Consider the following 27,873-nt stretch of genomic DNA (forward strand, 5'->3'; position numbering starts at 1 on the left):
TAGGGGGAGTTTGTTGTACAATGTGAGGGGGAAATAAAGGAAGCTCCCCTTCCCAATTTCAAGTAATGTTATAATTATAGAGTCATACATTTTAATCAGTTTTTACACACTTAATACCTTCCACTTATGTGAACTGGAGCTAAACTCAACATTCACATTGAATTAACCCTTCAAAACACAGCTAGTTTATGTGTAGAAGACTCGGCTGCTCCGCCGTGCATTGGAATCTTGTCTAAACCATCGTAGTGCATTTAATTGTAAATATGATTAGACAATGAGTACACCTTCATCTATATTACACTTTATTTTTTGTGTTCTTTATTTTATTAATTTGTAATCTATGTGTCTGATGTCAAAACATGCAGGAGTTCGATCTGAAATTCTTCGTCACCGATTTTTTTTCCGTAGACTGACATGATCATATTCTAGGAGATGTGGGTGTGACTTGAGATGCTGCACTAAGAGGAAGGTGAACTGGAACTAAACTCATCATTCACTCTTAAGTTATTTTAAATATTTAAATGCTCTATAATTTAAAATTGAACCATTATTAATTGAGGACTCTCTAATTTGTTCACTATGTAAAGGATAAAAACTACGTCATAGTTTGTCTCTATTTATTGATTTATAACAAACAAAACAAAACTCGTAATATTCACGGTCTTCTGGACTTATTTTAATTTATTGCTTACTTGCAAACACTCGATATATTACTATTTAACGTTGTAATTATTAGGAATAACAGGAATAACAACAAGCAATGTAATCTGCATTGCAAATTCATTATTGGATTATATTGTACTCACTCTGCTATGATTGGATGCTGTCATATTCTACTATATCGTCTGTAATCATTAATTCTGTATTTATTTTAATACTTTTTGTGAGTACAAAAATAATAAATTAAGATTTTTTATAATTATGTTTACGAATAAAATAAGAAATTACAGTCATTCGTTAATTATGTATATATTTAAATTTATTATTATTTTTTGTAGGCTTTGCAAATGTGTGAGACATTGGTTCAAACTAGTTATATTTCTGATGCCCAGATAGAAAAAAATATTTTCCTTGTTGTCCCAATCTATAATATATAACAAAAAGTGTACACTTATAAAAAACAGCTATAGAAAGAGGTTCTGCTTTTGCCTCGATTGAAAAAAGATAAAAAAAGATATGCAGGTCTGAGAAATGTGCATTTGTGAAAAAAATGGTAAAGCTTATTAATTTTTCCTTCAATGTGTGCATTACATCACTGATCAAACAAATATATAAATACTTGGTTTTAAAATATTTCTGTCAAATGTTTTCTACTTTCTACTCTTGTAATCTGTGCCGTAGTAGCATTTTTATTGTTGTATATATTGAAAAAGTAGATACGTAGGTTGGTCTGAAAAGTCTAATTCGGTCTTAAAGTGACTACTTCCGGTCATTGGATTCTCCCTCTGGTGCTTCAGTAGCGTTTGCACTTTTGTCCCGATTAAGAAAAAAAATCATACTTTGGTCAAAGTTGATTACTTCCGGTCATTGGTATTTAAGGTATTTCTGGTGCCGAAGTAGCCTTTGCACTGTTGCCCTGATTATAAAATGTACACATAATATCTGGTAGGTCAAAAAGCGTCTACATAGTAATCTAGTAATCTAGAGCTCAGTCATAGTAATCTACTTCTTGACTGAGTTATTTAAGCGACACCGTAGGAGCGTATTACCTATTGTCCCAATTATAATACATATGTATGATTGGAAATCCTACAATGGTAAAGGGAAATCTGTTCCGATAACGTAAACTCACTTGCAGTATTCGTTGGTAAAAATGAGTCTATTGTTGTAATTTAAACTCATTTCCTGAGTTTAAACTTCAAAGTTGAGTTTGCCGTATTGCTTCAATGATTGAAATATACTAATAGATCAGTCTCGGAAGCTTACTACTCAAACAGCGCTTCTCCCTGTTTTTTAAACTTACTTCCGGTTGACGATGTCCTGATGCCATAGTTGAGTGGTTTTATTGTCCCAAAGGGGAAGTCATGTGTCTGAGAAGAATAAAAATAGGTCTGAGAAGAATACTACTGTGAAAAAGTGGTTTATTCCAGCCTTTGAAATTCAGTTACAGATTAAAATATATGTCATGAAAAATTAGATTTTCTTTTTTCTTTCTGCTCCCACCATTAAAACATTTTTATACATAGGTCCCATACACCAAAAGATTCTACTTCCGGCATGTGTAATATAATTCCGATGTACATTATATATTGTGCTAAATATTTAATTTATTTTCTTTCTCAGATCAATAAAAATATTAAAATGTAGCTTTGAGAATAGTACTTTGTCCAAACCATCTACATACGGCGCTTGTAATTTACTTTCGCTATAAGGGAAAGAGTGGAAAACTGTTACTAAACTTATGTTATATTTCAAAATAATGGTTCTGCGTGATAAAGTTTTTTTTTTTACTGTAATATAGGGAACATTAGTTCTTTGAGGCATGATAAATTCCATTTCTATGTTTTTTATGATGCCTCTTGTAAAAATGTCACATCACAAGTCAAGAAAACCAACCAGGTTCGAGTACCTTAAGAGCAAAACCTAGACAGTTTTTTCATTAAGCTAGGTTTTAGAACAGTGTTTAAGTATTATTTCCAATGCATTTTATAGTATAAATTCGTCACTGGTGCAATCTGTGGTAAAATTTACAATTTAAATTTGTCTGTACAATCTACATTATGTCACTTAATATATTCTTAAATATTAATGTAAACAAACATTACTAACTTTTTCGCGTACTTAATTGAAAGCAACATCTGTTTAGTTTCAGTGATCATTATTTTTACAAATTCTAAAATGTTGCGGAGAATTTTTCGATGTCTGCTTCACAGAAACCTTCCCCGTATTTTAACCTGTACGTTTAATTATTCAAATTAGTTCAGCCTTTTTCAAAATCACTGCTTAACAGCCATGTAGTGGATCATTTTTATTTGTACTATTAAATAGCTTGTGATTTATTTGCATGGCAATTTTTGCCAAAGCGAAAACCTCTACCTCTGTTTTACTTGTTATATATCTTCTATATATATAAAAATGAATGTTTGTATGTTTGTCCTTTATGGAATCGTGAACTATTGGACCGATCATGATGAAAATTTGTACGTATATGTATTTTTCCACGGAGAAGGTTTATAAGCTATGCCCATCCCTTTCCCGATTCAGGATTCCGCCCCACTGGTTACAGAAATACCCATAAGAAATGCATTGCAGCAAACATATGTTAACGTCTTTTCAAATTTTTAATCAGCTGTTCTTTGTAAACATATATTACACTTATAGTTTTAAAGCATAGAGTAAGCTTAAGAGAAACGACAAATTTTGTTTAAACTGTTTTTGCAATCACTGTTAAACATAGACTTTACTATCCAGATAATACAATTCAAATTTGACGTAAAAATTCACCTTTAACTGCAATATTTATTTAATATAAACCATGCTCATGCTTGATCAGAAGAGTAATGCAGATATCATAATTACTATCTTACGTTGGCTACAAATATAAAGAATGTTATAAAATCAACCTTAGTTGTTTTTTTTGACAGAAGTATGGTTCTCAAAACTCCGTGTGTACATATTCTCTCGATCGAGACAACAAAGCAAGCTCAATCGTGGCATCGGAGATATAACTAATTTAATCTAAAATTTATTATAGTAAAAAAAAAATTTACTAAGTAATATAAGGACTTCGGTTCTTAAGATTTGCGTGCGAAGCCGTGGGTAACAGCTAGATAGAGGCAGGAATATGGTACATACCTTCATAATACGCCCAAGAGGCTCACGATGGAACGACTATCAATTATCTCAGCAATGTTTAGAATGTGATAGAAAAAGAATAAGTGAATATAGTGTACTGTTTTCAACGGGAAATTGCGTGCGAAGCCGCGGGCAACTTTTGCAAAAAATTATTGAAATGCGCAGCAAAGCGCGCCGGGCCCGCTAGTACTACTATAAATGATTAACTTCTATTATAGTACTTAAAGCCAGCTAAGCCGTGGAATAGGACTTCAATAGCAGTACGGACAATAGCAGGTGCTCACGTTCTGTATGAATGTCGCTATTATCCCCTTTGTCAGAGTACAGTATCCCTTGCACGTGTACATTCAGTTAACTAGGCCAGTTTAGCCAGTAGCTTACGAAGACATTTTAAGCTGCAATGGAACACTCTTGAACTAAAAATACAATTATCGCTTTTTACTTAGGCCCTCAGGTTGGCAAGTTCTAATTTGCTGTTCTCATTTGATTTTTTTATAGTATAAGTGACTAAGGAATTAGTGAAAATGCAGATTTATAAATGCTCTTTCAATCTTTTTATACATCAAGTATCGAGTGTGTAGAACAGGTATAAAAACTTTAACTGCTTTAAAGAGAATTTAATTACTCTTTAATCACCGTGCTTTGACTTCACGTGTGAAATTATTCTGAAAGTTTTTATTTAAACTACTGATTATTCATCGTGTATTCCCATCACCTAAGAAGATCAAAAATGAACTAAAACAGTTCAAATAAAACCACACCTCGTATATAGAAGACATTTTATACTCAATTCAGATTTCCAATTACAATGGGTTGAATTTTATTGAATGTAAAACACAGATAACACCGATGAAGTGACAGAATTGTAAGAAGTAATATTGGATAAACAATATGTTCCTAAGAGAGGGCACTATGGTTTCCCAAAAAATCTCTTTTGGAAAACTAATTATCTAAATTAGGTATTTTTTCCTTTTGGAATCCTAGATCTCTGGCGACGATATAGTAAATGTGTTTCTAAAACCGCTACCACACCAAGGTTTAAGGAGATGCTGACGTATAAATAATTACACTTCTTTTAATCTAAATAATTAGTCGAAAATGTTCGATTGATGAGGCGTATAAAAATTGATATATATACAGATGATGTATGTGCTTACTATGGCATCTAATTTCTTAACCGTTTAAACAATATTACTTTTTGATTAGAAAAACTACTTACTTAAATGAAAAGATATTGCAGTTTGATGTAAAAAAATACGTATTATCTAGAAAGCTTTGTTTAAAGTTTGATGTTAACGATAGAAGTTTTGAAAGGATAATAGGATTTCGAATATTTGCTATCAACAAATATACTCGTGTTGCACCTTTTGTAACATATAACGATGGCAAATTTCCGAAATCCTGTTATCCTTTTATCCCAGAATATTATTAATGCGAGTAACGTTGTTTTATTTGTCTCAGCTTTGGTCTTGAGATCTTTCCATGTAGAATTGTGTAAAATGCTTATCACTTAATTTACATCTAAGTATAAATTGCGTGCCCCACATCTCGTGCTATTCCTGAAGTAATTTTTAACATTTCTTAGAATATAAAAATTCCCTACATTGAGAAATGTTAAGAGTCAGTTATTTTGTGAAAAGTAAAGAAAATAAAGATGACGTGACGGAAGATTATTTTGAAATGAGAGGAACATTTATAGCCATATTGGCTTTCAGTTTTGATGAACTTGTAACATCAGCATCTGTTTGAAATTCGGTAATGCATAAAATTTATTTTATTTAGTACGATCTGGCCGTTACTTGGGCTTATATTCACAAAACTACAACAAAGAGGCCTCAATTCAGGACAAGAGATTGAAGAGAAGGAAAGCTAAATTTCCACAAATTAAATAAAGAAAATCAAACTGGCATCATTTATTGATTTGGATACTCGTATAACGATGAATTTTTCACACGCACCGTTCAGCATGTTTGAGTTCTACTGAGACAAAATATAGCCTATTGAGTTTGGCCACAATGTCTCACAATGTAGTTGTAACAGGATTTCGGTAATTTTCCATTGTTATAGGTTATAAAAGGTATAACACAACGTTTCGAAAACTGGAATCTATCCTCTTCGTCAGGTAGTGCGATCTTGTTAGTATCCCACTGTAGTCTTTGCTAGTGTGATGTGTGATTGCGATTCTCGTACTTGTAATTTTTGCTTGGGACTAGCATTCTGTGCAGTGACAACGCCTGGACTGGACTCCAAGCAGATTTTGGGTATGTTTGAACCCTTTTCTTTCCCTTCTTTGCTTTTTTTGTTTTTTTATTTTTGTATGTATTTATGCTTCCACTACCTGACAAAGAGGATAGATTGTAATCCTCGAAACGTTGTGAATACCTTTTATAACCTATAATGATGGCTAGTGTCCGATATCCTGTTATCCTTTCAAACCTTCCATTGTCAATAACAAACGTTAAACAAAGAATATAGTTATATTAAATTTTTTTTACCGATATATGAACCAATTTCCAATTTTATTGTAGGTTATTTATATAGTTTCTCTCTGAGTCTACATATTATAGTAGAATTTTCTCAGTTTTTAAACTAAACCATGATAGTTTAAATTAACAATACTTGTTTGATCTTGTACAAAACTATCTCCAAACAGTATTTTCCCGCAAACTTATATGTTGTGCTGTTAAAAAAAACATAATAAATACATATTGGCTACAATGGTATAGATTATTTCTGTTAGACTTAGATGTTGTTAGTAATCACAGTTAATTTCTCTTGAATTCACCAACATTTGAATTATACAGTTACAACAGCAAACAATAATGCTTAAATCCTAGAACAACAACTAGAACTAGAACGATTTCCTGGAATAATAGAATATCTTCGGTATTTGATGTCAGGATGGAATTATCATACACACTATACCATCCAGTAACTCCCTGGTAAGCAATCGAGCGATTACCCTTGAGCAGATACAATTCGATGTAATGCTATAAACTATGTATCATAAGGTCATAGCATATCGATTTGCTAATTTCACTTATCATTGCATCAAAGCAATACAAACTACTGAACTGCTGTACTGCAGAACATGTTCTGCTTTAGATTTCTATCATGACTGTTATTGTATAGTAAGTAATAAAATTTGGTTCAACGCAAAAAAATATATTTTCAAATTATTTAAAGATGTTTGTTAAAGTTTTTATGTACATCATAGTAGTAACTATAATGAACATCACATACCGTAGCTATGGTAGGAAGGTTGAATTTTGAGTTTAGCTCCAGTTCACCATCCTTTTGTTGCAGCGTCTGGTATCTGATGCTGTCTTAGACTTGACTCCCATAATCTGGAGTGATATTCGTCTGAAGAGATCAAAGAAACTTGATGATGAAGGAGCTCAAAGCGAAACTTTTACATCGTGTCAACCTCAGATACACCTATAAATAGGTGAATTAGTAGTCTCATTGTCTCATCAGATACACAATTGAGTGCACTACGATGTGATAGAGACAATCTCTAACCACGGTGGAGCAACCGAGTTTTCTACACATAATGTAGCTATGGTAGGAAGGGTTGATTCAATAGAATTTTGAGTTTAGCTCCAGTTCACCTTCCTATTATATTAAACAGCATATTACTTATAGACAATAATATATGTTTATTATTATTTGACTGTTGAAGGAATGTTTTAAGTAATTATCGTCTATAACGTATTGACATTTTTTAGGTATCTTGCAACTGGTTGTCATATTACCTGTGGAGTTGTTTTTAGGTCTTTTCTTCATCTGCGGTTTATACATTTAGATTCTCACCTAATTAATATTTCATTATTTTATTATTCTTAAGTTATTATTCATCTGATCTGAAGGTCAAATAAACACTGGAAGTCGCTTTTTCTTCATAATTATAACATTTTTCTTCTACTCACAGTCTAAGGCATGAAATATGAAACTGAATTAAAGATTCTCATATTCAAATCAGGTTTTTATCCGTAACATCGGATCAGCAATGATCGGCTTGTACTGCACTAACTCTCCTCCTTATTCTATTGATAAAATCCTCGCATTGGCCTGTTACTCACAAGGACGGACAGATATAAACTAGAAAGGCGTATAGCAATAAACCTTTTAGAAAAAAGTGTTAAAAACTGCACTAACTCTCCTCCTTATTCTATTGATAAAATCCTCGCATTGGCCTGTTACTCACAAGGACGGACAGATATAAACTGGAAAGGCGTATAGCAATAAACCTTTTAGAAAAAAGTGTTAAAAACTGCACTAACTCTCCTCCTTATTCTATTGATAAAATCCTCGCATTGGCCTGTTACTCACAAGGACGGACAGATATAAACTAGAAAGGCGTATAGCAATAAACCTTTTAGAAAAACGTGTTAAAAACTGCACTAACTCTCCTCCTTATTCTGTTGATAAAATCCTCGCATCGGCCTGTGACTCAAAGTACGGACAGATATAAACTAGAAGGCCGTATAGCAATAACCCTAAGAAAAACGGGTTAAAAACTAAAAATACATTGTTCTTAATTCAACTGATACCACTCGTAAGATTTGTGTTTTTATGCACGAATTCATTTTTGTACTAAAGTATTTTATATGAATCCCACAAATTTGAAAGAATCATTTATCATTGCGTAATAACTCAAGTACAAAAATCAATATTAATATACTATCTCTTCGTTAGGTTCGGTTTTGTTAGCTGTCACATATAGCTCAGGTACATATGGTGAACAGAATACAGCTGGTACGTATTAAAGACTGTCTAAGCTCCCCTCTGACCGTGAAGTCGGGAGTACCGCAAGGATCGGTTTTGTCAGCAACCTTATTTTTGGTCTTTATAAATGATTTATTAGAAAGTAAATTTTTCGGTAAAGTAAGTGCTTTTACGGATGATGTTGCTTTGTCATATTCTCAAGCGGAGGTATTATACGATCGGATAAGTTGTGACCTAAATCTCTTAAAAAATTGGTGCTTTAAAAATGATATGAAGGTTAACGTTAAAAGAACCAAATATATCAACTTTGGATTTAGAGATTTTGATTTCCCATTACAATTAAAATACCACAGAATACATTGTATCCCAGATCTGTGTAGTTGTCAATCTGTAGAGAAAGTAAACATTTTTAAATATCTCGGCGTTACCATGGATTATAAATTAACTTGGGAAAATCATATCGTGGAGTTGCATCGCAAATTAAGATCTACGATTAGAACTTTTTATTTTCTCAGAAATTTTTGTGATACGAACTTGATGCGAACATTATACTCTACCCTAATACAATCAAGGTTGCAGTATGCTGTACATTTCTGGGGAGGTGCATACAAGTATTTAATCAATAAATTAAAAATAACACAAAACTACTTGATTCGTGTAATATTGAAAAAAAAAAAATAGAAGAGAAAGTGCTTTCCCCCTGTATGTTCAGTTACAAATCTTGCCGGTAGAACATTTGTATGTATATGAAGTATTAAGAATTTTTTATTTGCGCAGTGGAAATGTTGGAACAAATGATTTGTTGCACAGGACCAGAAGTATAAATAACAGAATTTTCAGAATACCAAAAGTAAACAAAGAATCTTTTAGGAAATCCATTCAGTATATAGGACCGAAGCTTTTTAATCAGATTCCAAGCGAAATAAAATCATGCAATGTCTTGAATTGTTTTCTAAAATGCTGAAAGCTTGGCTTTTGACACATCTTGATATTGGTAAATTGACAAATGTTTTGAGCTGAATATTCGATTTTTAGTTTTTTCAAATAGTACACAGATTTCTTATTTTACCACTATTACAACTTTTGTTATTTTTCCTTGTAATTAGTATTGGCCAAATTTATAATCAATGTATCAGATTTATTGTGATTATAGGTTAGTGAATGGTAACTTTATATATTGTATTGTATATTTATGTATACTGTATGTATGTATGTGTATGTGTGTATATGTATGTTTATGTATGTCTATTTAAGTGTATATGTATGTGTGTATGTATGTATGTATATGTACTGTTTATCATTATATGCCTCTGGACGTTTTAGCCATATGCAGACGTCATGGAGAGCAGCTTGTTGGCTGGAATATTGTTTATTACTAGGAAAGGACTCTTTTATTTTATTTTGTAATTTTTTTTTTTTTTGTTACGCTGACCAGCTACTGGTTTTTGGTCAGTGTATTTCCTAAGAATGTAAATCGTTTTGTATTTGTCTTTTAAATGGTGGAAATAAAGTATTATTATTATTATTATATTTTATTAAGCAATGTACAGTTTGAAAACAATGGGTATAAAAAAATGATTTATTATTGCACAGTCTCTCATTATAAGTAGACAAATAAATATTAAAATACTGTCTTTTGCTACGTTAGGTTCAATTAGCTATCATGGTGTATAATAGATTGTTTCTCAGTTTTTGTCCTTATCTTTTCATATGAAGCTTTTTGGGAAACATTTAAATCTTACAAATAACACTAAACGCCTAACATACACTATGCATATTTTATTGGTCGATACGTTTGGTCAGTAAAAATAATTTAATATATTATGACATAGTAACTTTTATTGCTTTGTTACAGTTAAATGATATTTTTTTACATTGTATAATAGTTTATATTAATATTTAAACGTTTTACCAGGTATTTCGCAATATATTACTTCTTAGAAAGCGTTATCATCCACAGTTAAAAGTAAAGAAGGTTCCGTTAACGTATTTATTGGCACTGTTGTGTGTTTAAGGCTGCCGTAATTAATAGCGGGGACAAATTAACACCTCTCGGACGTGTGTGATGATAATGAACCCTCCTTGTTAGTCTCTCAACACACGTTATTACGCATACAACACTAGAACAGGACTTGTCCATTAGTACGGTTCGAGTTGATACAGTTACAAATGTCACTGCAGACTTTCAGTTTCCCTTTATTTCATGTTAACGCTTGCTCAAATAAAATATTTAAAAATACAAGTAAACAAACTATTACAATTTTTTATGATTTCCTCAACAATAATTTTTAAATTACAGACCTTAAGGTGTTCCACAAAGTTTTAAATAGTTACAGGTTATACCTAGATTTAGTAACTTTATTATACAGGGTGTCCCCTAACTATCTGCACAGAGGTATACCACGTTATTGCTCAGGTCAAGACCTCACCATATGAACAAGGGGTCCGATGCTTAGTTCCCCATCTGCCTTTCTGTATGTGTTTTGTTATATAAAAATTAATATCTTAAAGACTAATGAATCAAATTACAACAAATTTGGCTCGTACTTTTGTTACACCTCGGCCAGTAAGTTAAAAATATCATGAAATTATCATTGGTACTTTTAAAATGGCGGCATTAAAACTTTTATATTTTCAATATTGTTAATACCAATTATTTTTCTAAAGAAATACAAGAATAACAATGTTTAGAGGATTGTACAATAAATCTAATGACACCAAAATTATTTAAATTGAACAATAAATAACTGGTTTACAGCATATTTACTGTGACAAGACATGGCTTACATTAGGGTTCTCAGCAAGTAGTCAACAATTCAAAAAATGAATAAACGGGAGCTCTCAATGTAGGCCATGTCTTTTCATGGTAAATCTGATCTAAATAAGTTATTTATTATTCAATTTTAAGAATTTTGGAGGCATTACATCTGTAATACAATAAACTAAAAACTGTTATTCTTGTAAATCTTGAGAAAGGTTGCTGGTTATTAAGATATTGTAAGTTTAACATTTTTAATAGCCGCCACTTTGAAAAGTCTAATAGTTATAATTTCATTACCTGTTTTTTACTTACTGGCCGTACTATTATAGGCTACATTTTGAGTAAAATTTGGTATAATTAGTTTGTAATACATTATTTTGTTATAAAAAAGCACAAAGAGACATACAGATGGAAATTAAGCATCGGAGACCCATGTTGACGCATATGGTGAAATATTTATAGTCTTGACCTTAACAATAAAGAAACTGGATTTTTTTTCGGGACATTTGCCATCGTTCAATGAAACAAATAATCAGTCACACTCCTATTTTTTAATTTTTATGAAAAATTAGATGAGAATACAGTTTATTTGTTGAATAAATTGAGAAGAAAAGACTGTAATTTTAAATAGGTCCTTCTTCATTGTTCATGAGTTTTTCTTACTGGCTGAAATATTTCCAAAACTTTTGTATTTGCATATTTACATCATATGTTATTTTAATATTAATTTTAACAAAAATTATGTAAATATCTATTTGTGGAGTCGCCTGATGATGAAACCTTTGGTTTCGAAAGGCCTCATCTAAAAAATTAACAATTTGGAATAGCATTTTTTTTTCATTAACATTATTTAGTAATATTTCAAGAATTTTAAAATTGCTCCAAGAGTCTTTAATTAGACTTTATGGTTATTTTTGGATTGGTTGTGAGCTGAAATCTCAAGGGAATTTGTATTATCATTAGAACCACAAAGTTATTAAAAAGCCAAGCTTAACTGCAAATATGGCATTACATTTTCATATAATTTAACTAAAAAATTACAACATGAAAGATAGTAATGATCTACACTAATATTGTAAAACTATGAATTAAACTATTGTCAGATTTATATTTTACGTTTATGAAACCACTGCTAGTGTAATATCGTATCTGGAATTTATTAAAATGATTTGCGATATATTTTAAATACAAACAATGCTAAAACAATGGTCCAATTTAATGATTTGTGAAGCTAATGGGGCCTAGCTTGTCATTATCACAGACCAATGGCACGTGTGACTTTTCCACGTAACCTGGTGTATTAAATCCATTTCATCGAGTCATTATCGCGCACAGTTCGTTCAACTACTTTCGCATCGGTTGCAACGCAGTTTTAAAACATATTATATGGCGATTGTGTATAAACATATGTCTCATGTGAAAATATCAGACAGTTATTTGCTTAATTTTAGTGACGATTTCTTTTAAAACACTTTGATTCCAAAAACAAGTCTGCAACAAGCCTGAGAAAGCTTTGGTTTGTTATTTACTTTTAGAATGTTCATACCAGTTTTCATAAAAATTCATTGAACATTGGTACTTATATTGTGGTCATGGTCACACATAGAGGTTTAAGTGCTGAAAGTATAAAATCAACTAATAATAACGTACCTTCGTCAAACATTGTAAACTGTAGTCATAATGCTACTTTAGTTTCGAATTTTAATAAGTATATAGTAGTGTTATGACTGTTAAAATCGAACAATTATTAATTGAGGACTCTCTCTCTACTTTGTTCACTATGTAAAGGATGAACACTATGCCATAGTTGTCTCTATTTATTGATTTATAACAAACAAAACGAAACTCGTAATATTCACGGTCTTCTGGACTTATTTTAATTTATTGTTCACTTGCAAACACACGATATATTACTAGTTAACGTTGTAATTATTAGGAATAACAGGAATAACAACAAGCAATGTAATCTGCATTGCAAATTCATTATTGGATTATATTGTACTCACTCTGCTATGATTGGATGCTCTCATATTCTACTATATTGTCTGTAATCATTAATTCTGTATGTATTTTAATATTTTTCTAGTGAGTGCAAAAATAATAAATTCAGATTTTTTTATAATTATGTATACGAATAAAATAAGAAATTACAAAGTCATTCTTTAATTATGTATATATTTAAATTTATTATTATTTTTTGTATTTTTTATTATTATATAATGTTTGAGACCTTGGTTCAAACTTGTTATATTTCTGATGCCCAGGTAGAAAAAAATATTTGCCTTGTTCTCCCAATCTATAATATATAACACAAAGTGCACACCACAAGAAAACCTTAAGTAATTAAGATAATTAATTACCTTAAGGAGTTAAGTAATTGGTACTCATAGCAATAGGAATAGGTTTTGCTTTTTTACAAATATATATATATTTAAAAAATATATAAAAAAGATATGCAGGGTAAAAATGTACATTTGTGAAAAAAATGGTGCCGCTTATGACGTCTTAAGCGTCGTAATACTTTAAAAGTAAGATAATGTTCTCTTCAATGCGTGCTTTACATCACTGATCAGGCAAATATATAAATACTTGGTTTAAAACTAGTTCTGTCAATATGTTCTACTTCCTACTCTTGTAATCTGTGCCGTAGTAGCATTTGTATTGTTTATATTGAAAAGGTTGATTACGTAGGTTGGTCTGAAAATACTCTAATTCGGTCTTGAAGTGACTACTTCCAGTCATTGGATTCTACTTCTGGTGCCTCAGTTGCGTTTGCACTTTTGTCTCGATTAAGAAAAAAAAGTATGCTTTGGTCAAAGTTGATTACTTCCGGTCATTGGTATTTAAGGTATTTCTGGTGCCGAAGTAGCCTTTGAATTGTTGCCCTAATCATAAAATGTACACATAATATCTGGAAGGTCAAATTCATAGTAATATACTTCTTGACTGAGTTATTTAAGCGACACCGTAGGAGCGTATTATCTAATCTCCCAACTATAAGAGAACATATGTAGGACTTTGAATCCTAAAACGTTAAAGGGAAATCTGTAATAATAACGTAAATTCACTTACAGTACAATGAACTTAAGGTACGACAAAGTTGAGTGAATTGTTGTCTCGATGAAAAACGTACATACATATGTTGGACTGAGACGGTAAAAATGAGTCTATTGTTGTAATTTAAACTTATTTCCTGAGTTTACACTTCAAATTTGAGTTTGCTTCGATCATTGAAATATACTAATAGATAAGTCTCGGAAGCTTACTTCTCAAACAGCGCTTCTTCCTGCTTTTTAAACTTACTTCCGGTTGACGATGTCCCGATGCAATAGTTGAGTGGTTTGAATGTCCCAAAGGGGAAGTGACATGTAAAAATAGGTCTGGGAAGAATACTAATGTGAAAAAATGGATTATTCCAGTCTTTTAAATTCAGTTACAGATTCAAATATATGTCGTGAAAAAATTAGGTTTCCTTTCTGCTCCCATCATTAAAACATTTTTATACATAGGTCCCACCAAAAGTTTCTACTTCCGACTTTTGTAATATAATTCCGATCTAAGTTATATATGGTGTTAAATATTTAATTTATTTTCTTTTTCAGATCATGAAAAAATATTAAACTGCACCTTTGAGAATAGTACTTTGTCCAAACAGCATCTACATCCGGCGCTTGTAATCTACTTTCGGTATAAGGAAAAGAGTGGAAAACTGTTACTAAACTTATGTTCTATTTCAAAATAATGGTTCTGCGTGATTAAATTTTTTGGACTGTAATCTAGGAAAGAGTGGTTAGGCATGATAGTTTCCATGTCTCTGTTTTTTCTCAAGCCGCTGTAAAAATATCATATTACAAGTCAAGAAAGCCATCCAGGTTCGAGTACCTATGTGTAAACTTTTAACTCGGTATTTAACTCGATATATTACTTCTTAGTAATCGTTATCGTCACACAGTTAAAAGTAAAGCAAGATCCATTAACGTGTTATTGGCACTGTTGTATGTTTAAGGCTGCCGTAATTAATAGCGGGGACAAATTAACACCTCTCGGACTTGTGTGCTGATAATGAACACTCCTTGTTAGTCTCTCAACACACGTTATTACGCATACAACACTAGAACAGGACTTGTCCATTAGTACGGTTCGAGTTGATACAGTTGCAAATGTCGCTGCAGACTTTCAGTTTCCCTTTATTTAATGTTAACGCTTGCTCAAATAAAATATTTAAAAATACAACTCAACAAACTATTACAATGTTGAATTTTTATGATTTCCTCAACAATAATTTGTAAATTACGGGCCTTAAGGTGTTTAACAAAGTTTAAATAACTACAGGTTATACCTAGATTTATTAACTTTATTATACAGGGTGTCCCCTAACTCTCTGCACAAAGGTATACCACGTTATTGCTCAGGTCAAGATTTCACCATATGAACATGGGTCTCCGATGCTTAGTTTCCCATCTGTCTGTCTGTATTTGTTTTGCTATACAAAAATTAATATCTTAAAGACTAATGAATTAAATTGCAACAAATTTGGCTCATACTTCTGTTACACCTCGGCCAGTAAGTGAAAAATATCATGAAATTATCATTGGTATTTTTAAAATGGCGGCATTAAAACTTTTATATTTTCAATATTGTTAATACCAATTATTTTTCTAAAGACATACAAGACTAACAGTGTTTAGAGGATTGTACAATAAATCTAATGACACCAAAATTATTAAAATTGAACAATAAATAACTGGTTTACAGCAGATTTACTGTGACAAGACATGGCTCACATTAAGGTTCTCAGCAAGTAGTCAACAATTCAAAAAATGAATAAACGGGAACCCTCAATGTGGGCCATGTCTTTTCATGGTAAATCTGATCTAAATAAGTTATTTATTATTCAATTTTAAGAATTTTGGAGGCATTACATCTGTAATACAATAAACTAAAAACTGTTGTTCTAGTAAATCTTGAGAAATATTACTGGTTATTAAGATATTCTAAGTTTAAAAATTTTAATGGCCGCCACATTTAAAACCCTAATAGTAATAATTTCATTAAAATTATGTTTTCACTTACTGGCCGTAGTTTTATAAATTTTTAGTAGCATTTTGTATAATTATAGTTTAGTACATTATTTTTATTATAAAGAGCACATACAGTCATAAAGATGGAAACTAACCATCGGAGACTCATGTTCATAAAGTGAAATATGTTTGTCTTGACCTGAAAAATAAGGAAACTGGATTTTTTCCGGACATTTGCGATCTTGCATTGAAACAAAAAATCAGTCACACTACGTTTCTGACAAATTTTTATGAAAAATTAAATAATACTACAGTTTAGTTTTTGAATAAATTGAGAAGAAAGAAGACTGTAATTTTCAATAGGTCCTTCTTCATTGTTCATGAGTTTTTTCTTACTGGCTGAAATATTTCCAAAATATTTGTATTTGCATATTTACATATTTTAATATTAATTGTAACAAAAATTATGTAAATATCTATTTGTGGAGTCGCCTGATGATGAAAACCTTTGGTTTCGAAAGGCCTCGTCCAAAAAATTAACAATTTGGATAAGTATTATTTCATTAACATTTAATAATATTTAAAGAATTTTCAAATTGTTCCAAAAATCTTGCTCCAATTAGACTTTATGGATGTATTTTGGATTGGTTGTGAGGTGAAACCTCAAGAGAATTTGTATTATCATTATAACAGCAAATGTATTTAAAAAAAAATAGGCTAAACTGCAAATATTTCATTAAATTTTCATATAATTTAACTAAAAAATTACAACGTGAAAGATGGTAATGATCTATACTAATATTGTAAAACTATGAATTAAACTATTGTCATATTTATAATATGTTACATTTATAAAATCAGTGGTAGTGTAATATCGTATCCGGAATTCATTAAAATGTTTTACCATACATTTTAAATACAAACAATGATCTGATTTAATGATTGGTGAAGCTAATGGGGCCTAGCTTGTCATTATCACAGACCAATGGCACGTGTGACTTTTCCACGTAACCCGGTGTATTAAATCCATTTCATCGAGTCATTATCGCCCACAGTATGTTCAACTACTTTTGCATCGGTTGCAACGCAGTTTTAAAACATATTATATGGCGATTTTGTATAAACATATGTCTCATGTGAAAATATCAGACAGTTATTTGCTTAATTTTAGTGACGACTTATTTTAAAACACTTTGATTCCAAAAACAAGTCTGCAACAAGCCTGAGAAAGCTTTGGTTTGTTATTTACTTTTAGAGCGTTCAAAACAATTTTCATAAAAATTAATGGTACATTGCTTATATTGTGGTCATGGTCATACATAGAGGTTTAAGTGCTGAAAGTATAAAATCAACTAATAATAACTTACCATCGTCAAACAGTGTAAACTGTAGTCATAACACTACTGTAGTTTTGACTTTTAATAAGCCATCTGAGAAAATTATCTTTTAAAAGTCGAAACTATAGTAGTGTTATGACTGCATCTTAAGAAGATGGCCTATTAAAAGTCGAATCTACTACAGTTTTATGAGTACAGTCTTAAGAAGATGACCTATTAAAGTCATAACTATAGTAATGTTATGACTACAACATTACGAATATGACTGTTTTAAATTAGAAACTAAAGTAGTGCTATGACTATAATCTTAAGAATGTGACTTATACAAATTTGAAACTACAGTAGTGTTTATGACTTTATTATTTAGAAAATAACTTATTAAAATTCGAAACTACAGTAGGGTTATGACTGCAGTCTTAAGAAGATGACTTATTAAAAGTCGAAACTACAGTAGGGTTATGACTTCAGTCTTAAGAAGATGACTTATTAAAAGTCGAAACTACGATAGTGTTATGACTACAACCTTACGGATATGACTGTTTTAAATTAGAAACTGAAGTAGTGCTATGACTATAATCTTAAGAATATGTCTTTAAAAAATTTGAAACTATTATAGTGTTATGACTTTATTATTTCGAAAATACCCTATTAAAAGTCGAAACTACATTAGTGTTATGACTTCAGTCTTAAGAAGATGACTTATTAAAAGACGAAACTACAGTCTTAGTCAGGTTATGATTACAGTCTTAGGAAATATGGCCTACTAAAAGCAAAGCTACTATAGTGTTATGATTACAGTATTAGGAAGATGACGTAGTAAAAGTTTAAACTACTAAGTGTTATGATTACAGTATTAGGAAGATGACGTAGTAAAAGTCTAAACTATATTAGTGTTATGACTTCAGTCTTAAGAAGATACTTATTAAAAGTCGAAACTACAGTCTTAGTCAGGTTATGATTACAGTCTTAGGAAATATGGCCTACTAAAAGCAAAGCTACTATAGTGTTGTGATTACAGTATTAGGAAGATGACGTAGTAAAAGTCTAAACTATATTAGTGTTATGACTACAGTTTGAACTATTTGACTTCGTACCTTTGGGTACATTGTAGCACCCAGGAGTAGCTTCAGAACTACACTCGTAACATTTTGGTTTTAAGTATAGTATAGTAAAAAAAATATTTACGACAGAATAAGTAATTATTTGAGAAAATCAGTCAATAGGCAGAACTTTTTGTAATGTTAGCACATTTTAAAACCACAATGTTGGAAATGAAATGTTCTCTTACTCGTGACTGCAGGAGATAACGATGGAAATAAACCCGTACTTCATTATACCACCAAGTGCTCTTGAAATCGGTTACTTCGTCCCATCTGAAAATCCATTAATTAAGATGATGCAATTATAACTGAAACTTCCCCATTAATGTTTGTTTACACTCCACTCACTGGCTAAAGAGGTATCTGTGAGGGTTTGTATGGAGTAGATAGCAGAGGGCATCTCTTCTTGTGTCACAGCACATCCATTCAAGTCTGCTTTAATTATAACGGAAATAGCTTAGTGTTACTTTTAATTTATATGACGATTGTATTTCTAAAGGATTTTCTTTGTGTGTCACTAATAAGTGTTGTTTTTGAGAGTATTTCTTACCTTTACTTTTGTTCGTATGTGTGAATTATATTAAATTTTAAAAGTGTCTTTAAAATTCCCAGGTGGAAAAAGGAATATTAAAAATTACATGTTTTTTATTATGACCAACCTTTACATGGTTTCCACTTGTTTTTTCACAAACCAGAAATAAAGGCGGAATGAACAGTTTATTATGGTGTTTGTTTTGGACAGGCAACGTCTTTAAATTATTACAGTTTTAAGATTTATGTATGGCAAATTAGTATAACAAAATTTGAAAAATGTATATTGTATTTCTACCCAATAATAGCATTATATTTTATTGCCCGTAGGGCTGAGCTCTATAAAATTTCCCAGTATGAATAAGTCTCCACGTTATTCAGTTCTTTAAATTAAGATATTACAGAACTTCAGCTAAATTGATTCAGTAATTTGTGTATGGAAGAACAAACATTCATGCGTCCATCCAAGTTTGCACATTATAACTGAATGATTGATAGCGAATCCATCACTCGAGAAGTTGTAAATATTTTATTCCTGTAAGTCTGTCCTTCTATATGTCTGTTCACTCAATTTCTCAAGAACCAACCGATCTTCAGAATAAAAATTTGACAAGAAGCTTCATTTTTATGTAGGCAACATTCATTTCGACGATGATGCATGTCACTCCATGGGATTTGGCTGAAGTTAACGAAAAGTATTCACGTAGTCTAATAATTAACGATCATGGGAATAAAAATAAAATAGTAAAAGCAATTTTAAATGCAGTAAATATAATTCAACGATATTTAAATATGTTACGTTGTGACACATCCAGCCTGACTATCACCATACAATGAGCTCGTAGGCTTGAAATTTTGAGAGCAACCTACTTAGTTCCTGAATGAATGGAATCCTTCATTGAACCATCCTTGACAGACTGGCAATATATTAAACTGCAACCGCATCAATCTATTGTCTCCCAACAGACTTTTGGTCATTAATCGATGATTCGTTAATTAACCCAGATAATGCAGTGCTAATTAGTCGCTTATTAATTAATAGGATTAATGACACGCAATGGATTAAAGCTTGTTAACAATTCTATGACAAAGTCTGCCATGTTTTGTAAATGAGCAAATCTTGATAAACATACAATGTGAATCGGTTTGATACATGATTAGGAATAGGTTCCGACACAATAGATTGTATCTGATTGTGTCATGATCTAGATTGATTCATTTAGTATCTGTCTGTTCATGTAAATTTTATTCCAAGGAATAAAATCTTAGAGGTTTGCTGTAAATAGGAACTGAACAGCAATTTTATGGTAATCAAAGGCTAATTATAAAAAACTGTAATAAACAACAATATTGTGCCTGTCAAAAAAGGTAATTTTAAGTTCTAAAAATTAAATGTATAAAACATTCTTAGTCTTTGAAATATTTTGAAGAAAAACAATGTTTTATACGTTACAAAAAATCAATTTTTGATATTGTACATATTTAAGTGTACTAGGAAGTTAAAGAATTATTTTAGTAATTGGGTGTTTATCCTTTCTTACGTATAGATAGGATTTATTAGAATCAACAACGGGCTTTAATTGGGTTTTAAACCTCGTTTACAGTTGATTTTAATTAAAATTTATTACTATTATATAAAATATCGCTCACCCATTGTTTACTCCCAGTGCCAAAAATCACCTATGGGACCTATGGAATAGGACTGATGTACGGTATATGTATAACCTTGCAGCTTTGAATTAAAAATAAAACAAGCAAACGCAGTGACCTTTGTTAGCGGGCAGAGTGAAAACTTTAAAATCCAAGCAAAGCAAACTGTAACATCTATAAACTCTAAAGTTATATAAGCATACGTACATGACGCGGAACGTAAAAAGCAAAGCAGTTATAAGACCAAAAGTTAAAAAATCTTTTTAAAAAATCGTTTGTTTTTTAGGCCGAAAGTGTTTTAATATGTTATTGATTTGTTGCATTCTTGCTATGAATGTTAAATAATTTTTGGTGTCAAACTATTGTTGTTACTGCTTCGCCTCATGATGGTCTGTTATGCTGATTGTTGTGTTGTTGTTTTGTGTACAATGTGATATTCTATTTTTCTAGCTTTAATTTAATATAGTCATCTTAGAAGTCTGTAATTTTGCAAATATGTTAAATGGCGTTGTACCGTTGGAAGTAATAAATAAATGTTACCAATTGAAATAAAAAATTGTAAATCTAATAAAACATTTAAAGCTCACCTGAAAAATGGGTGATGAACTCTGAAGAAACCAAACATTTAACAGATAGAATAGTATATAGGTTGTAAATAGAGTATAGGGAAATTTACGTTTCATGAGTTAAAATAAAATAAATAAACTACGAAAGTAGCATTAATTGGTAAAAAGTGTGTAAAATCGTTCTAGTCGTTGTGTTTCGGTTGCTTAATTTTATATTAATAAGTAAGGTTTAAGACTGTCCACAGTAGTTTGTAAGCTAATAAAGTGATAGCACTACAGAGGCCGAATACCAATTCTCAGTGTCATAAAAGTATTGACTGTTAATAGTGTATTTTTTTTACTGCCGGCCATCAAAACTGGGTAGGATGGTCGAGTATATTCTTACTATTTTATATGACGCATGAAGTGTAATGTTGTAGAAGGAATATAGATATTTTGATTTCATTTCAGTTATGAAAACTTCTACACATCAAACTATAAAATTTGTAAACCCAACCATTGTAATATACTTCAGGGTGTAAGGCACAGAATCGCATGATTCATATAAACTTAGCTTCAAAAGGATTGGATTGGAATGGCCGTTGTAAGAAGGATTGTTAGTTACATGTAAGAGGATCGTGTTAGTCACATATCAAGAGGATCGTGTCAGAACATTTCTTCCAGAGACCCTGATAATTTGTGTACAAAGTGAGATTACGCCACATTACCCATCTTGTAATAGGCTTTTCTGAGGTTGCATCAATAGTACCAAGTCTATAGTTACATATGTTACTTTCAGAAGTTAAAATGTCATATTATTGCATTCAGTTTGTTTATAAACTTATTTGTTACATCATTTTCCCACTGCCATAAATGTTACTCGTAAGAGCAAAGTAAAGTTTTTGTTAACGCTAAGCCAAATTCCATGGAAATACATGCACCATCGTCAAACTAGATGTACAGTATCAAGGAATGAATCATCATGCAAAATTTCAAGTCTACAGATCAATACGTTCTCCAGTACCATGGGGACAGACAGACAGACAAATAAATTTGTTCAGTCCCTCAATTTATGGGCTTCACTAACACTCAGCCTGTAAAAATATTTGTCTTTTATAAAGGAGATTTTCAATTTAAAGATTGAAAAACGATGTTTTTATAAGTTCGTATATGTTTTAATAAGTTTTTTAAATTTACTTAACTAACTAAAGAAAAAAAATTAGCAGAATTGGACCTGTATTAGTGATTCTTATTCAGTTCCATAAGCAGTATGTTAATAATCCAACACTTTCCTGCCCTAATTTTTTGTGGTGTACATGTGAAAAGTGATTCAGTTTGAAAAAAGTAAGTATAAATCCAAATGCATCAATAGATTTTATATCTAATTCTTAATATTTGCTAAAAGTATGCGGTTAAATTCCATTAATAACACACTTACGTGGTTGCTTCTTTATAAACTAGAGATATTTTTACTTTTTTAGAACATTTAGAGAATTGGTACATTAGTTTAAAAGCACAGTCCAGTGAACTATTATGTAGCATAGCTCTTGTCAAATGCTTTAAAAGGAGTCCTTGGAGTTAAATTCTCATCATCTTATGTTTTAGGACATTTTATAAGGTAATTTTCTAAGTTATATTACTACCTAATAGGTAAAATTGAAAAAACGACGTGAAAACCGATGGTTATTTAGTTTAAAAACTAATATAATTTACAAACTATGCAAGTAAACAAATTTTAAATAGTGGTAAATTAAATAAACATAGTTTTCTGTTGTCGTTAAACAATGTTAATACAGAATAATTCATTACATTTGAAAGACTCTTTCGATTAATATATCAAAATTTTATAGACCAATGAGGGGTCTTTCGCTACATCGCTGGATTTTCAAAATAAGAATAGACCTATATTCATACCAAAGATCCTAAGAATTTCCATGTAAAATTTTAGTGCAACGTTGAATAGATTATGCGTGAAAGTAAAGCAAACAAAGAAAGGCGCTTTCGCATTTATAATATTATTAGGATAGAATGGAAAGTTAATGTTAAAAGGAGTTGATAAGATTTGATTCCAGCGCACTCTTTTGTTGTAAAACGATCTCCAGCTTACCTGAACTTTTATTATTTGAACACTGCTATAAAAAATATTTTAATGAAAAATATAAACGTATCATGGGTGCATGAAACTTGAGTTCTACACGGACGGGAATGAGTTTTACGGTTGTACATTTATAAGAAGGCTGTATAATTTCTTTTTTATGACACTGTAAACATAATTTTTTGAATGATTGAATGATCTGTCCACAAGAATTTTAAATAATGAAGTGGGAAATATTACCTACATTACCACTTTTGATCGTTGAATACTTTATGCGTGACAGCAAAGGAAACAAAGAAAGACACTTTCGCATTTATAATATTATTAGGATAGAATGGAAAGTTAATGTTAAAAGGAGTTGATAAGATTTGATTCCAGCGCACTCTTTTATTGTAAAACGATCTCCAGCTTACCTGAACTTTAATATTTTAACACTGCTATAAAACATAATTTAATGAAAAATATAAACGTATCATGGGTGCATGAAACTTGAGTTCTACACGGTCGCGAATGATTTTTACGGTTGTACATTTCTAAGAAGCCTGTATAATTTCTTTTTTATGCCACTGTAAACATATTCTTTTGAATGATTGAATGATCTGTCCACAAGAATTCTAAATAGTGAAGTTGGAAATATTACCTACATTACCACTATTTAGAATATTATATAGAGATGAGAATTTAGGTTGGCAATACCTCTATTTACTAATGAAAATTGAAACATGAAACATGACATTTTTTGGGGAAGCCTGAAACCTTTGCGAAATTTATAAAGCGGTTAGTCGTCGATATTTAGAATATTATCTTGGGAGAGAATTTAGGTTGGCAATACCACTATTTACCAACGAAATTTGAACCTGAAACGAGATTTTTTTGGATACCCGAAACCTTTGCGAAATTTATAAAGCGGTTACTTGTACTCGTACCTTGTCGCTATTTAGAATATTATCTTGAGGAGAGAATTTAGGTTGGCAATACCTCTATTTACCAACAAAATTTTAACCTGAAACATGAGGTTTTTTGGGATGCCCGAAACCTTTGCGAAATTTATAAAGCGGTTTGTTGTTCTCCTACCTCGTCGCTCTTTAGAATATTATCTTGAGATGAAAATTTAGGTTGGCCTCTATTTACTAATGAAAATTGAACCTGAAACATGAGATTTTTGGGATGCCTGAAACCTTTGCGGAATTCATAAAGCGCTTTTAACGTACCTTGTCGCTATTAAGAATATTTAAATATGTATTTAAAATTGAACACATCCCATAATGTTACGACATAAAATGAGACTTTAGTTACAGTAGTGCCTTAGAGGGTGAAATCCAAGGTCGTTTCACTACAGCCCATTAATGAGGTACATTTCGCAATTAAACATTCACTGTATAAATCAAGTGATGACACAGTCACGATCCTCTTTGTAAGCGAAATGTCCAGAAATAGTGATGTGACGCGAACCCGTTTTAGCGTCTAGTTGCGACAGTCCTTTGTCCCGCGCTAGTCCCCATCGATCCAATTACCTTTAGTGGCCACTCTGCTCGCTGGAGTCCCTAGTCTAATTGAACGATTGCTGTCAATCGAATCCGTTCAATAAGACAAGCATTGACCACTAGTTTAATACTTGGTTTCTAATTAACTCATTATTTTTATATATTTTATTTTCAATTCTATTTTATTTTGTATATTTGAAAAATATTTTGGATTTTTTCATTATTTTTAAATATTTGACAACTAGTTTAATACTTGGTTTACTTATTAACTTATTATTTTTTATATTTTATTTTCTATTCTGTTTTTTATTTTGTGTTTTTGAAAAGGGTTTTGGATTTTTTCATTATTTTTAAATATTTAAAATTGTATAGACTACACTAAAGATATAGTGACTGGTCTAAAAATCTTTGAACGTAAAAAAGAAAGAAAAGTATTTCAGTAGACAATGAGATTTATAGGTAGACACTTCACCTATTTATAGGTGTTTCTGATGTCAAAACAATATTTCGTTTTGATCTTTTTTGTCGTCGACTTTATTTGTATCTCTTCAGACGAACATGACTCCAGTTTCAAGGATTCAAGACTGCAATGAAAGGAAGGTGAACTGCAGGTAAACTCAAAATTAAATTTCAGTATTTCTAGTCAATTACGACATTTGACGTAATCAAGTGTGGTTGCATCTATTCTATAAGAGTCTTAATATACCTTATTGATATTAATCAGTACTAATTATATACTAATTTCTAAATTTATTTGATTTTTCAGTGCTACAATTCAATTGGCAGTAATTTTTTACTGAGTTAAGATAGAGACCTCTAGTTTGCGTTGTTTGTTTTCTTGTAACAGGGGCTTGAAAATGACAGGTCACTTGATGGGGCTTTACATTTAAAATTTTTGAGCTGCCCCCAAAATCCCCCATTTTGGGTTTGTGAATGAAACAGTAATTATGCCCAAAATGTACCTCATAATATAACATAAATTTGTGACGAGTTTAGTTTTTCTCGTGTGAGCCGTTACAATATTAGTGGGGGTCTCCAGACTTTTTATTAACCCTGTATATATTCAAAATACTCCTCATAGCTTGATTGTTTTCGTTCAGCGAGAGCCTTAACGGTTTTTTTTAAGATTTATGTAAGACTTCGCATATATCGTCACATGATGTTAGGCAGCCAAATAAAAAAACTAATTAGAGTGTTTTTGTAACGAATATTTTAGCATTACTGCTCATTAAACGTGTGTCCCTTTTACATAAAAAAATAAATATTGTTGATTACTGTTTAAACATATTTACGAATATTTATTTAAACTATTATATATTTGGTCTACTGGTGCCAGAATTGTTTTACTTCTTGGGAGTTATTTATTGAATTATTTACTTTACTGTTATAATTAATCACATAAAATCATAAATTTCATAATATGTAACAAAAAATGCCATGGTCAAATTGTATGACCTGTAAATGTTGTGAGATATGGCTAGGTTCTCTTATTATCAAGGGGAGACGATATGTAAACAAAAATACCATGATCATGTTGTATGACCCATAAATGTTGTGGGATGTGGGATTAGCCCACGTATTATCTAAAGGAGACGATATGCAAACCAAATATACCAAGGTCAAATTGTATGACCTGCAATTGTTGTAAGATTTGGGACTAATCCTCTTATTATCAAGAGGAGTCGATATGTAAACCAAATACACCAAGGTCAAATTGTATGACCTGTAATTGTTGTAGGTTGTGGGACTAATCCTATTATTATCAAGAGGTCTCGATATGTAAACTAACTATACCAAGGCCAAATTATATGATCTATAATTGTCGTAGGATGTGGGACTAATCCTCTTATTATCAAGAGGAGTCGATATGTAAACCAACTATACCAAGGCCAAATTCTATGATCTGTAATTATTGTAGGATGTGGGACTAATCCTATTTTTATCAAGAGGTGCCGATTTGTAAACCAAATATACCATGGTCAAACTGTGTGACCTGCAATTGTTGTAGGATGTAGGACTAGTCCTCTTATTATCAAGAGGAGTCGATATGTAAACCAAATATACCAAGGTCAAATTGTAAGACCTGTAATTATTGTAGGATGTGGGACTAATCTTATTATTATCAAGAGGAGCCGATATGTAAACCAAATATACCAAGGTCAAACTGTAAGACCTGCAATTGTTGTAGGATGTGGGACTAATCCTCTTATTATCAAGAGGAGCCGATATGTAAACCAAATATACCATGGTCAAATTTGTATGACCTGTAATTGTTGTAGGATGTGGGACTAATCCTCTTATTATCAAAAGGAATCGATATGTAAACCAACTATACCAAGGGCAAATTGTATGACCTGTAATTGTTGTTGGATGTGGGACTAACCCTCTTATTATCAAAGGGAGACAGTATGTAACCACAAATACCATTCCCAAATTGTATGACCTGTAATTGTTGTGGGATACGGGGCTGCGCCACGAGAGCTATCCACTTCTGATATTAAGGTCTTCACCTACCGGCAATAGTGCAGAAGTGGTTTCTACTGATCAGGTATAGTGGATGGCGAGGTGCGGGAGATTGTCCACCAGGCTGCGCCACGAGCGGGCGACGCGCGCACATGCCGGCCTGACCACCCGAGCTCACAACTCCGCGTACTGTCGAAGTGTTCGCACACATGCCCGCTGCTCCAGGATTGTTCGTCTATAATGAACGGTAGGTAGGCTCGTTCCGTTATTTTCCCTAATTTCTCCCACTCAACAATATCCCGTTTACCTATTATCCACGAAAAAGTAAATTTTAGCTGATAACTCAGTGTTTTATAGAATCTT

At 31.5% G+C, this 27,873-nt stretch overlaps 1 protein-coding gene across 1 annotated transcript in view; it reads left to right on the forward strand.

Annotated features, from left to right (window-relative positions):
* LOC124355206 (Kv channel-interacting protein 4-like) overlaps positions 1-27,873 on the forward strand; it is a 207,710-nt gene that overhangs the window by 17,368 nt on the left and 162,469 nt on the right. Inside the window, exon 3 of the mRNA XM_046806222.1 lies at positions 27,596-27,757. Within this exon, the coding sequence (XP_046662178.1) occupies positions 27,596-27,757 (162 nt within the window). The remainder of the gene's footprint in view (positions 1-27,595; positions 27,758-27,873) is intronic.

Source organism: Homalodisca vitripennis, chromosome 1 (genome assembly GCF_021130785.1).
Source record: "Homalodisca vitripennis isolate AUS2020 chromosome 1, UT_GWSS_2.1, whole genome shotgun sequence".
Lineage (NCBI taxonomy): Eukaryota > Metazoa > Arthropoda > Insecta > Hemiptera > Cicadellidae > Homalodisca > Homalodisca vitripennis.